This window comes from Beta vulgaris, chromosome 3 (assembly GCF_026745355.1).
Source record: "Beta vulgaris subsp. vulgaris cultivar EL10 chromosome 3, EL10.2, whole genome shotgun sequence".
Taxonomy (NCBI): Eukaryota; Viridiplantae; Streptophyta; class Magnoliopsida; order Caryophyllales; family Amaranthaceae; genus Beta; species Beta vulgaris.
Genome location: NC_079204.1, coordinates 43,065,735 through 43,079,447, shown reverse-complemented (window position 1 = coordinate 43,079,447; position 13,713 = coordinate 43,065,735). Strand labels below are relative to the sequence as shown.

Below are 13,713 nucleotides of genomic sequence, written 5' to 3'. Positions count from 1 at the left end.
TTAAAATGCTGTAATTTCAGAAAATAATAGTATTTTAAGGGTTTTAAATGATTTTTAATCACTAGAATAGTTGTACTATACTAGGGATTAAAAATAACGAAAGTTTGATACGTAAAAACGATTTTAAAACACGTTTAAGGGGGTTTTGATCGTTTTAAAGTTGCTGTAAATTTTTAGTACGAGATATTTATTTCATTATTTTATTTTCTAGGCGGAGATTTCGTAGTAGGAGACTTTTAGAGCGTAAAAGTGGCCTACAGATTTGTTTATACAAGGTACGTACATTGTCTACGTGCTATATGATTTAGAAGCATATCTAAGAATGTTTTATTTATTAGTATCATGTATAGGACTCTATTTGTTCATATATATGATTACTGGAATTGTTTTACATGTTATTTGCCTGTGTGCTACATGTAAACTAGAAGTATTTATGAGTATAAATGTTTGTATGGAAGTTTGATGCAAGCAGAGTAAGTCAAGTTCATTTATTAAATTCGTGAGTGAATCAATGTAAGTTAGATTGAATCATGTGTTACATGGATTCTTGAGTATTATTATTATCTTATAAAAACCGTGGATCTTATTTGGTAAGTACAAGTTATACCTATATAAAGGTAAAGTTATTGTTGGCTAGGTTCAACAAGTAAGTTTGTAAAGTATAAAAAGAAGTTAAAGGAGTCTTGATTGATGAGTTGTGATCACTTGTTAATCCAAAGATAAAAAGAGTTCTGTTATGATTGTTTGAGTATTAGTTATGTGTTGCTTGTTTGTTGTGTCAACACAAGTAAAAAATATATTCAACGTAAAGTGAAACGAGAATAGGTTATAGACTTTAGACTGGTGCACGTCTAGAGTTGGACACTAAGGGTTGGAGTACATGGTGGTAGCCCATGGCTTTTCTAGGATTGGATTGATCACCATTCCTCATTAGTTTAAAGGTTCCTCGATATCGCAGGTCATTTTGGAATATGTGGTAGCTCCCGTATTTCCTATTTTCAGGTTGAGACAACTCGTCCAATAACTATTCCATTTAAGAAAAAATAAAGTTTAGAGTCTAGTTCAGTAAGAGTTGTCTGCAGATTATTATATGTTTATTATTATTTATTCCTGCAAGTTATATTTTGTAGTATCATGTTTAGGATTATTTATGCTGATATGTAGTACTCAGCTTTGCTGATTACGTGCTTGGTGTTTGTGATCATGGCTTTGCCTATTGATCCTGTGGTGATCCTTCGGGGGAGCAGAGTTGAGACGACATTGACATTACAGGTTCGCAGATGCATCTCATTGGGAATCTGGAATGGAGAGACTTTTGTATTACTAGTAGCATTTAAGTTGTTTTCATAGGAGCTTATATTTTCAGACAATAGTTTTAAGTTGGTGTGTTTTGGTTTCTGACATTGTTTTTTATTTCATAAGTTTTAATAAAGTTATTTTAGAAAGTTGTTTTCCGCTGCAAAATTCTGAGTAAGCCGAAACGTTATCACACGGGCGATAATGCCTGGGTATCTCTAAGGTTTATTATAAAAGTATTTTCTAGACAGAGAGAATTATCGGGGTGTTACAGGTTGTGCGTGCAGCGGGTTTTGCGAGGCTACGAGTCGTCGTTTCGATTACGTGTGTGTGCGTGCAAGGTGTCGCGCGCAAGGCTCGAGTGGTTGCGCATCGCTATCGGAATCCCGTCGTCGGTAACTGACGCCGGCAAGATTGTTCGGTATAAAAAAATAATATAATGTAATTTTCTCTTTTATTACTTAATATTGTGTAATTTGATTTTTACAAGCATAAAAAGTATTGGATTGGTATCCTTTGATTTATGGTGTAACAAGGATGCTACAAGAATTAAAGAATTGAGCAATGTATCTAAGAAAGAACATAAATAATTATATGTTTAATGTGGTGTGACTGGACAATACTAAGAAAGGATTTTGGCAACAAACTTGTAGTAGGATTCCCTACAAGTAATGAACGATGGGGGAGTAGTGTGGGACTTGTCCTACACTCCTATGTAGGCCTACTGTGACGACAGTAGTGTCCTTCTGAATTTTGATAACTCAAGTAGGCGGAAGGTTCCGTACGGTGTTGGGGGTATGCATACTAAGGCAATGGATGTGGGACGAAAAGAAACCGTATTTGCATTTCATCTAATAGACCAAGTTGTCTATTAAGGATTAAGTAGCCTGTATGATTCTAGTAAGATGACGGTGCCCGTTCGTTGCCAACTAAATTATAAAAGTAATGAATGTAATACTATCGTAGTATCATGTGTAGGAGCGTTTCTTATTATCTTGATTATGCTTAGTATATTATCTCAATGTTTTAATACGTACTCAGCATAGATGATTTTTTGTTGTTATGTTGTTTGTTGCCATGTAGTGAACCATTGATACTACGATGGGGAGCAGATTAGGTGTGCTGGTGTTGCTGCATGAGATGAGCATACAAGGGATATTTATAGTTTCCAAACCTTTAAACCTTTTGGTTAAACATTATATAACTGTTATGATTTACTTAGTTTGTGGTTTAAATAGAAAGGGGTCATTGATGATTCTCGAGTTGTAGTTTACATTTTATTTTTGCTACATTTTAGTTTTCATAATGAAGATTTAAGTTAATGTTTGATTTCAATAAGCCTTGCGTTTCACCGTGGCGGTAACACTCCAAAGTCGATGCGATGTAGTTTAGATGTGTATGGATTTTGGGGGTGTTACAGACTTACAGTGCTGCGCTAGCTTGAGGTGGAGGGGAGGGGGAGGGGTGGGGGCTGGGGGTGGAGGGTGGGGAGGGTGGGTTAGGGGTTAGATTAGGGTTAAGGTTTAGAGTTTATAATGGCAAAATGGTAAATAAAGCTAACGTCAAGTTAACGTCCGTTAGAAAAAGGCATTTGGTGAACGGTTTCTGAAACTCAGGGGTATATGGTGAATATGTAAAACATTGAGGGTATATTGTGAATTTCGTAATTTGTCAGGGGTATTTGGTAAAATAACCGTATATCAAATTCTTAACCACTAGACCAAATAACATTTAGTTTTTTTTTATTTGGCGAATAACCCAAACCTAATAACTACTCCCTCCATTCCAAAATATAATTCCCATCCATTTTCCTTTTATCACGGTAATTTATGCAAGTAGAATCTAAGAGAGATAGTAAAGATTTTTTGTTTATTTAAATAAATGTTGTGTGGGAAAAAATGATTTTAGGAGAGAGGATGGAGAATAATTGGTGAAAGAGAATTAATTGTAACATTTTGGTTGAATAAACAAAGGAAAAAACACATCTTCTCATCAAAAGATGATCAACATTCAACCCCTAAAAGACGCAACCGTTGCTACGAAAACAAAGGAGGAAAGGAATGTATGCATAAATCTGGCAAATTCTATTTTGGATGGAAACCCTTTTGCTTGGAAGATGTTTTACTCCGGTGAAGCATCCATTTTATTAAGCAAAGCCTCCTTCAAAGCCTTGAAAAAACTAATGAAAATGGCTGACGAAGTGTTTAACACCCCTTCTTGTAAGTCCCTTGAACTTAAACCTAGAATTAGGGGTTCTCTTCAACAATCTAAGGGAAAGAGGATAAAAATTAGTAAGCCTAACACTGAGGATAAAAGAGAGAAAATTACTCCCAATGAGAGTTCTGCACCTATGAGAAAGGGAAAAGAAAAGGTTTTTGAGGTGAAGATGGTGATTAAGGGTGATCCGTGATCCCGATGGAAATAGTTATTTGAATCCGTTTCTTACATCAAATTTTTCTATACCAAACACCCTCTGAATTAACTAATTTTATGCCACGTCACAATTATCTTTTTTTGTGCAGATAACCGTTACTGTGCAAAGATCAATACTAAACTAAAATATGTAAGTTTTGGGTACCCAAAGTAAAACTTTTACACTAAGTGAAATAAAAGACAAAGTTTAATATCCGATTGTGTACTTAACTCTATTGATGTGCATCTATATAAATTTTATATCAAGTGAATTCAATTTTAGCAGATCTAATATATATCCTACAAATTTGCGATAATGGGTAATTTCATGTAGGTTCGCATAATTTCCAATGCCCATATGGCCATATGGCCCATATCTATATAGATCCTATCCTTGAAAAGTAAAAGAATACCCTCACCTCACCCTCACATCATCAAATCTTAACAGCTGCCGAAGTTGTTGGAATGCCACCTTCTCTCTCTACTATCTAGTCTCTCCTCAGCTTCATCTGCCACACCGTGACCTTCAATCCTACACTCCCTCCATCATCTGTCACGTGTCCTTCCCTCTCCTCCCAACTTTCGGTGAATGTCAAACCCTTCAAAAACCATCCATACTATTCAATATCCACTAGCCATCAAACTAAACGACGACGCATCCTTCACATTTTATTATAAATACAAACACCCCCTACTCAAGTCTCAATGCAATACAAGCCACAAATCTACCACACGTGTCATCATCTCACTTGCTCCTCCCTCTTTTCCAAAAACGCGCGTTTCACCGTAAACTCTTTTAAGTTTCACGTGCATCTGAGAATTCCTAGCCGTAAAATCATCCACGTGTCCCCTCCTCAACACGTGTCACAAAATCAAAGGCTCATCTATTTAACCCATCTCAACACACCCCTCTCTCTATATATATAGACTTCATTTAGCTCCACCACACCACATCCATTATCTAATATCTAGTATTCAAAAACAACTTCATCTTCATCACTAGTACAACCATCTACTTTGATTGATTAATTAATTAATGGCGATGAGTCTGACACACCAGATCGGAGCACTCTCAGGAACACCAGTGACCATCGAAGCAGCCACTACAAACACCGGAGAAACATCGGCAACACTAAGCGCTTCAGCAGTGTGGAAATCTCCCGCACCGTTGAAGTGCAAAGTGACACGCACAGTCGGCGATAAAACAACAACAGACATGCTATCGCCGCCTGTGAGTCCATGCCGATCACCTCTCCGTGCGGATCTGAGTGCGGCATGTCAAGCCTTTACTACTACTATGTCACAATCAGATATAGCTACAGAGAAAGAATACGCAGTAGCTGCAAATGATAAGGAAGCGAAGAAAGGGGTGCCTGTTTATGTGATGATGCCGTTGGATAGTGTAAAGATGGATAATACTATAAATCGGAGGAAGGCGATGAATGCGAGTTTGCAGGCGTTAAAGAGTGCGGGAGTAGAAGGGATAATGATGGATGTGTGGTGGGGTTTGGTGGAGAGAGATAATCCTGGGGAGTATAATTGGGGTGGTTATGTTGAGTTGTTAGAGATGGCTAACAAACATGGCTTGAAAGTTCAGGCTGTTATGTCGTTTCATCAGTGTGGCGGTAACGTCGGTGATTCTGTCACGTATGTTTTCTTTTTCTCTCTCCAATTTATTTGTACCGTTATTTTGTTGGTAGCTTATAATTTACTTTAATCATGGACTTCACCTTGTTACGTTTCATTTAAATACAACAAAAGATGAACAATTTATATCCCATATTTCAAGAGAGCTCAACAAATTTTTTTCTATATAGATTTCAAATATAGATTATTTTTTATCCCATGTTTACCATTTTGTGATTTTTATAAGTTGTAAATTATTTATAAACGATTTAAAATTTGATATTTTGAGATGTTGACCCCATTTTATGGTATTTATTATTTGCTGAAAGTGTTCAAAAATGGTAAATATTTAAAAATCTTACCTTTTAAATCAGGTATAAGTAATTCATGATTTATAAAAATCATATAATAGTAAATTTGAAACCTATAAGGAATAATTAATAGTTGAAACTTGAAACTTATAAAAGAAGATGGAAAATAGTTGAGTTTTTCGGGTAAATAATGAATCTGTTTGGGTTGATGTTCAATTATATAATTTTCGGTCTTGAGTATTTAGTAGGATCAATAATTAGTCAGATTATGAAACTAAAGTACAAAGTCTAACAAGTATAGTGAAATGAAATTTCTATCCTGGTAGTGTTAACCTCGTTTCACTGAGTGGCACTTAGTTGGCATAGAGCTTTCATCCCAAAGCGTGGACTATGCACTAGGGTGCACAATGTTTATTGTGCACCTAAAAAGAACATACCATCTATATAAAAGAACACATATTTTTTTCAACAACTATCTATTTTAAAAAATAGCACACGTCTTAAAATTAAACAACATGTAAATTTATATTTATAAAAGAACATGTAATCAATGAAAAACTACACTTAAGGTAAAATTTAAATTTAACTTTTAATGAACATCTAACTTTTAAATTTAAATTTGAAAAAAAAAATTTAGTTGCAAAATTTAAGGAAGCAAATAACAATAATTTTTTAAAATGGATAGACTCTAAAAATGATAAAAGGACGTAATTTTAGAAAAGATGCATCATGCTCTACATGCACTTGTACTTATTTGCGCTTTCATCCGGTGTATCTCCGTAATAAATAAAATTAACTTATCAAGCGGCACATGTAATGTCAATTTTATATAGGTACCATATTAAATTAAAAATGCCATTCAATATGTGAATTTTGTTCATTTTGGAAATGAATTTGAAATTTCTTGTACTGACACGATCATTTCAGTCACCCGTATTACACAATAGGAAAATGGTAATTTTGATTTTTGAACAATAAATCGATCCTTGGTCATGGATAGTTGGATACCAGAACATTCGGATTTAGATTCTTGCGCAAGATGTTGATTGATAACCAATATTTTTCTTGGCGTGAAAATTTTGTAGAGAGCCGTGGAGTACACGGGTTTTTGCTGGCCATACATTTTGGTTGTTTTTGTTATGGCTGAAAGGGGAGGACTTTGCTGCTTTTGGAGTTTTCTTTTCTTGAAAGAGTTAGGGGTTGTTTTCACTTACCTTGAAGTTTTAGTTGGATTTCTAGTTTAATTGTTTATTGTAAGTAAAACTATAAATGTGATTGTACAATTTACTTAACGTTTGTCCATTTTGGTTATTATATTTTTTTTAAATTAAAATCTTATTATGTTGGCGGGGGATTGTGTTCACTTCCGTATGTGATTAGAGAGACAAAAAGGTTCCAATTAGCTCAATTGAAAAAAAATTTAAGGACAACCCGAAATAGAATACACGCTAAACGTTTAGGGACTAGAAGTACCTTTCGAATTTTTCACACATTTTAAATATTTTATTGGTTTTTGCATAATACTTTTAAGTCTTCAATTTTTGGGTCCAAATAGATATAAGAGGTGATTGAAAATCGTTCCTTTCCTTTTCTTTTTTTTGAGTTTTAGGCAAAGGTACAATTAAGGTAACTTATAATATTTTGGTTGTTTACCAGAAAAATATGGTACATTATTTGGTGACAATTAAAGTGTTTTGTCTCTCGTTTGATATGCTTACCCTTAAATTGATATATATTATTGTAATGTTACTACGGTGCTATTGTAATGCTCTAATCACTTCTTCGATGCACTGGGATCCTAAATTGATCTGTATGATTCAAATCTGCACTAGAAAAGAAAATGAAAAGCAGAATGCAGAATTCTATTTGTAGAATGGAGGATTGGAGGGACATTTTTATATATAAGATGTGCTACAGAATTTCCTTGGTAGTTTGATCCCAATAATTGATATCGTGCAATTCGTGCTTTTCTCTATGTCTACAGAATTCCCTTGCCAAAATGGGCAGTGGAAGAGATGCACAAGGATCCAGATCTTGCATACACTGATCAATGGGGTAGAAGGAACTTTGAGTACATCTCACTTGGTTGTGATACTTTGCCAGTCTTGAAGGGGCGAACACCTGTGCAATGTTATGCTGATTTTATGCGTGCTTTCAGAGATCAGTTTGAACACCTCCTTGGCGAAACTATTGTGGTACGGCTCAGTTTATTGCATCAGAGAACGTATACTAGTTTTGGTTGCTTAATCTGAAATCGAGTTTTGTCTGATTACATGATAAAAATTTCACTTTAACAGGAAATACAAGTAGGGATGGGCCCAGCTGGTGAGCTACGCTACCCTTCGTACCCAGAACAAGATGGAACATGGAAGTTCCCTGGAATTGGAGCTTTTCAGTGTTTTGACAAGGTAAACTTTTGTCCTCCTTTTCCCTTGTTCTTTCAAGTCTTTCTTTGTGGTTTTTGATTAAGTGCTATGAACTTTATACTGTAAAGTGTAAACCATGGTATTTTGACATTCTTACCATATGCAGTAATCATGGGGCTAGAAAGAGTAAGAATGTTCCTTTACATTTTTAACATGATCCAGTGAACTCGAATAGCCTTTGCTATACGAATGTAATGATATTTTTTCCTTATTTGTTCGACTTATTTGTTGTATGCAGTACATGGACAGCAGCTTGAAAGCCGCTGCAGAAGCTGCTGGTAAACCAGAATGGGGTCACTCAGGCCCAACTGATGCTGGCGAGTACAACAACTGGCCAGAAGACACCCAGTTTTTCTGTAAGGAAGGTGGAGGCTGGAGCAGCTCGTATGGTGAATTCTTCCTCACGTGGTATTCCCAAATGCTCTTAGATCACGGCGAGAGGATCCTCTCTGCAGCTACTGAGATCTTCAAGGACAAGGGTGTCAAGATCTCAGTCAAAATTGCTGGCATTCACTGGCATTATGGGACTCGCTCTCATGCTCCTGAGCTGACAGCTGGGTACTACAATACAAGGTTCCGTGATGGCTATCTCCCGATTGCCCAGATGTTAGCACGGTATGGGGCCATTTTCAACTTCACGTGCATTGAGATGCGTGATCAAGAGCAGCCACAAGATGCTTTGTGTGCTCCTGAGAAGCTTGTCAGGCAAGTTGTTTCGGCCACGCAACGAGCTCAAGTCCCATTAGCTGGGGAAAATGCATTGCCTCGGTATGATGAGCATGCGCATGAACAAATTTTGAATGCCTCTGCCTTGAATGTGGATGAGAACTCAGGCGAGAGAGAAATGTGTGCGTTCACGTATTTGAGGATGAACCCGGACTTGTTTCAGGCGGACAACTGGAGGAAGTTTGTAGCGTTTGTTAAGAAAATGAAAGAAGGAAAGGATGTGAATCGCTGTTGGGAGCAAGTGGAGAGAGAGGCTGAGCATTTTGTTCATGCGACTCAGCCGCTTGTCCAAGAGGCTGCTGTTGCTCTCATGCATTAGGAGAGACATATGTAGTACAAATTTCAAACTATATATATATATACTCTCAGAACTCAGAAGTCAGGAGTAATTTGTATTTAGTCATAATAACAACTATGAAACTTTTCTTTGTTTTTCCTTCATTAACTAGTACACCCTTTAATCTTTTCGGGGTTGCTGTTGTTTATGTATAGTGTATAAACTTTCTAATTTATTCAAACGAAAATACACTTCTCTAATCATCTATTAACCTGTGGAGCCTGGATATAGTGGAAGCCATAGGCCGCTGTTTCTTTTTGCGATACTAACTTCCCACCAATTCGTATGTGAATGTTAAAAGTATTCTTGTATAGATGAGTATAAATATAGAACTTTTGAATTATTTTGTCAAATATGTATCTTTAATCAATTATTATATATATATATATATATATATATATATATATATATATATATATATATATATATATATATATATATATATATATATATATATATATATATATATATATATATATAGGTTTAAGTTCATATGAGAACCACCCTTATGGTGAGAACCGTGAGAACCACTCATTTTTCCTCATTTTACGAAGATTTTGATCATTTCATAACATTTTTGCTCAATTTTTGTTTCACTTATTTTATGGTTTTGCTCATTTAACAACTTTGTGCTCATTTATCAACGTTTTTGCTCATTTTACGTTTTGGTCATTTTACTTTTTTTTCTCATTTCTCATTGAACTTTTTTATTCTCATTTTACGTTTTTCTTCTTTTACATTTTTGTACATTTTACGTTTTTGATAACTTAATGTTTTCTACTCATTTTATATTTTTGCTCATTTGTTACTTTTTTTGCTCATTTTAGGAAGTTTTTGCTTATTTTAAGTGGTTCTCACGGTTCTCACCATAAAAGGGTTCTCACTAGAACCCAACCCTATATATATATATATATATATACTAGTTTTGGGACCCGTGCAAAAATGCACGGGAAGTGATTTGCTTAATAAAACAGAATTTTCAATGAAACCAATAGCAGACAACAAATACTGTAATGAAAGAATAAGTAAAAGTTATATTAACAAACATTACAAAAATGTGTATGAAGTTATACATTTTGGAACACTTCCTTGTAAACAACATTTGTAGTTGTATTGCACACATTATTCTCTTTATCACAAATCAGAATTTTAAGTCCTTTTTTGCTCGTGACTCGGGAAATAGCGACATAAGCTGACCATGGCTGAAAACAGGCCTCGGTAAATACAAACCGACGTGCGACAATGATTGTCCTTGACTTTTATTTATTGTCATGGCAAAACACACAGTCAAAGGAAATTGTCGTCTTTGGAATCTGATAGGAAATTTTGTTGAGTCAGACGGTGTTAGTGTCATTCGTGGGATGAATACCTTGTCACCAACATTGCTCCCTGAAATGACAGTAGCTTCAATCACTCGATTGCCTAAATGCTTGACTACCAGCCTGGTGCCATTACACAATCCAGATGTCTGATCAATATTACGAAGCAACATGATAGGAGCACCAACTTTTAACTTAATACTATGATTTGGCAGGCATGAGCACTTTATTGTGTTTAAGAATTCAGTAGAATATATATCATGAGCCCCTAAGTTCCCTTCATCTTTACTAATTGCATCACAACTCAAGTAAATTTTCTCATCACCTGGAATTGTGGACAACACATGATCATTTACCTTCTCAACTATTTCATTAGTTGGAGCTAAAATTGCTCTTTCTTGGAAGTATTTGGCTTCCCAAAAGGTGATCAGTGAGTGAAGGGTATGTGCTGTCGACAATCATGATATGGGGTCATCTCCACCGTCTATAAGAATATCTTCAGTGATTTCAATATCGACTTCTCCATCATTGGGCCCTCCAGCTCTGCCATCGCCAACGCTTAGTATCCATTCTGAGAAGTCCCTTATTTCATTAGCGGTAGACGAAGAAGAACATGATTGAAGTCTCATATTGCGTGTCAGCTTCAAAACCTTACATGAATCCCATAGAAACGAAGAGTTCAAGGTCGCAAATACTATATCTTGCCTGGTACCCTTGGGTATAACAGGCAGAATCTGTCTTAAATCACCACCAAAGACAACAACTTTACCTCCAAATGGTCGATGCAAATTATCTCGATCAACAGCTTGCATAATGTCCTTTAAACTCCTATCAAGTGCTTCAAAGCAATATTTGTGCATCATTGGTGCTTCATCCCAGATAATTAGCTTTGTTCTCATGAGCAATGCAGCTAAGTCAGAACCAGGCCTAATAGCTACACACGTAGAGTTTTCACAAACATTGAGTGGAAGCCCGAACCTTGAATGGGCGGTTCGACCTTTTGGAAGAAGTAGGGACGCAATTCCACTTGATGCTACTGGCAAAACAATTTCACCCATCTTCCTAATTGCAGCACACAATGTCCTCCAAATGTATGTCTTACCCGTCCCTCCATATCCGTATACAAAAAACACACCTCCTGATTGGCCATTAACAGAGTGCATTATTTCGTTGAAAACCATTAGTTGTTCTTCGGTTAGACAGGGAAATAGTTTGTCATATTCTTGAATTAAGGAGGGTATGTCATATGAAAGCTCATCCGCTATTAGCTTATTTTGACCTTCAAACACGACTAATTCATCTGGAAATGGCATCTCACTGAATTTTCGAAGACTACTACCATTACTTTGAAGTTTAGCTTCAATATCTGCCAGTGCAAACGCTTGAATTTGTTCATCAGTTAGAGTTAAATCTGCAACGCGATAGAGAAGATTTAATATTAGATGCCTTCATATATGTCATCGTGATCTTTTTTTCGTTGCACAATTATTAAACATGCAAGAAAGCGATAAAAAAAGTAAGTATGCACAGTACTGTAGCCTGTACCTTTGTTTTTATGAATACGACGTTGTTTATATAGAATGTCATGATAGTAGGTGCCATTTTTTTCCCATATGTCTTCTGGTTTAGATAAGCTACCAGACATAAGTAACATGCAAAACAGATTCCTTAGATAATGCCCCGTTTCTCTAAAGCTTGCCTCTGTTATGGCGTCTATGTATTCCTTGTCGTCATCAAGCAGCCCCCTTGCATAGCAAGCTTCTTTGAAGGTTGGATACACTGAACCATCAACAGTTCTTATATCCTCGTAGCACGTCGGACCTTTGACAAAATTAAGGAGCGTTCTTAGATAGTATTTCTCACCAGAACCTGGAGTGACATGGTATACCCTGCCAAGTGAGAAACCTTTCGACCTAGGTGCCCATTCTCGCGTAGGTTGTTTCCAAACAAATTTTGTGGGGAACTCTACATACGTCAACTGTCTTGCTTCTTCATACTTTTGGTTGCATTCCATCCACGATAAAAACTTTGTCTTATTAACATTAGGTCTATCAAGTACATCTTCCACGTCCATCTGGTCAGTGTAGACAACCATTTGCTCCCCAGGTAGATGGAAACTCAATCTCTCAACAGCAGGGGTTCGATGGTGAATAGGAAATCCATATATCCTCCACACTGCCTCACAAGCAGATATGTAACGGCAGTCGTAATACATTTTAATCTCATCAATCTTTTGTGGATCATCGCTGCTATTTCTGTTTTGATAAGCAGCAGCCGTCACTCTATCGTAACCCTTATTTATGTACTTGAACAAATACTTTATCGATCTGGATTGATTGCACCATTCAACTTTATATGGGCACGATACTTACGAAGCAGTTGTGGATTATAAGGAACAACAAACCTATTATCAAGATGCACTCCGTTTTTCTCAACCGAGATTCCGTTATCTCTTCTTCTATAAACTGGATATCCTTCCTCATCAACCTTTGTTTCGTCAATAAATCTTTTAGGAAAATGCTTTGTGCACTTTTTTTGATCCATGCAAGGTGCATTAGTGTTGGAGGGACCACATGGACCATGTAACATCATTTCCGTAACAGTCTCATATAAATCCGGATCCTCAATTGGATCTGGTAACTCAGCGCATATAATCTTGTCAATATCGCTTGCCTGTGGATATTTGTCAGCGGGTGCAGGAAAAGAAGTATATGAGCATGCGGAAGGCCACGCTTTTGAAACTCAACTGTATAAACAACTGGAGAAAGAAAAGATATATTTGTATCATTATTTGAACAACCTTATAAGTAGACCAACTAATCTTGAATGTAGTCAATGTTTTGTAAAGTAGTATGAAATTCAATTAATTCAATAAGAATATATATTAAAATGAGAAAAAGATGTAGAAATCAGCATCATATATACCGCATTTGATTTATACGTACCAGCTTTAACTCGGCCAAATATCTCATTCTCCTTTAAGTCTTTAACCAATTGGTCGAGGTTCATTTTAAAGACTCGACAGATGATATCCGGTCTGTCCTCGGGTCTAAGTCCCCTTTTTTGAACGAATCTGCTTATTTCTGGCCATTTAGCATTACACGTAAAGGTTATAAACAGATCTGGATAACCATACCATCTACAAATTGCCATTGCATCCTGATAGTTCTCTCTCATGTAGCTATGTCCACCTGTGAATGACGCTGGTATAACAATGCGATTGCCATTGGAAGATCCCTCTGTATCACCTCTTTCCACAC

At 36.2% G+C, this 13,713-nt stretch overlaps 1 protein-coding gene and 1 pseudogene across 1 annotated transcript; one reads left to right on the top strand and one right to left on the bottom strand.

Annotated features, from left to right (window-relative positions):
- The first annotated feature begins 4,409 nt into the window (after window positions 1–4,409).
- LOC104884072 (beta-amylase 1, chloroplastic) lies at window positions 4,410–9,337 on the top strand. Its single transcript, XM_010668667.4, has 4 exons — window positions 4,410–5,355; window positions 7,630–7,840; window positions 7,943–8,053; window positions 8,310–9,337. The coding sequence occupies exons 1-4, from the start codon at window positions 4,745–4,747 to the stop codon at window positions 9,114–9,116; spliced, it is 1,740 nt and encodes a 579-aa protein (XP_010666969.2). The 5' UTR covers window positions 4,410–4,744; the 3' UTR covers window positions 9,117–9,337.
- An 864-nt stretch (window positions 9,338–10,201) lies between these two features.
- LOC125495903 (uncharacterized) lies at window positions 10,202–13,462 on the bottom strand (annotated as a pseudogene).
- Window positions 13,463–13,713: the final 251 nt, after the last annotated feature.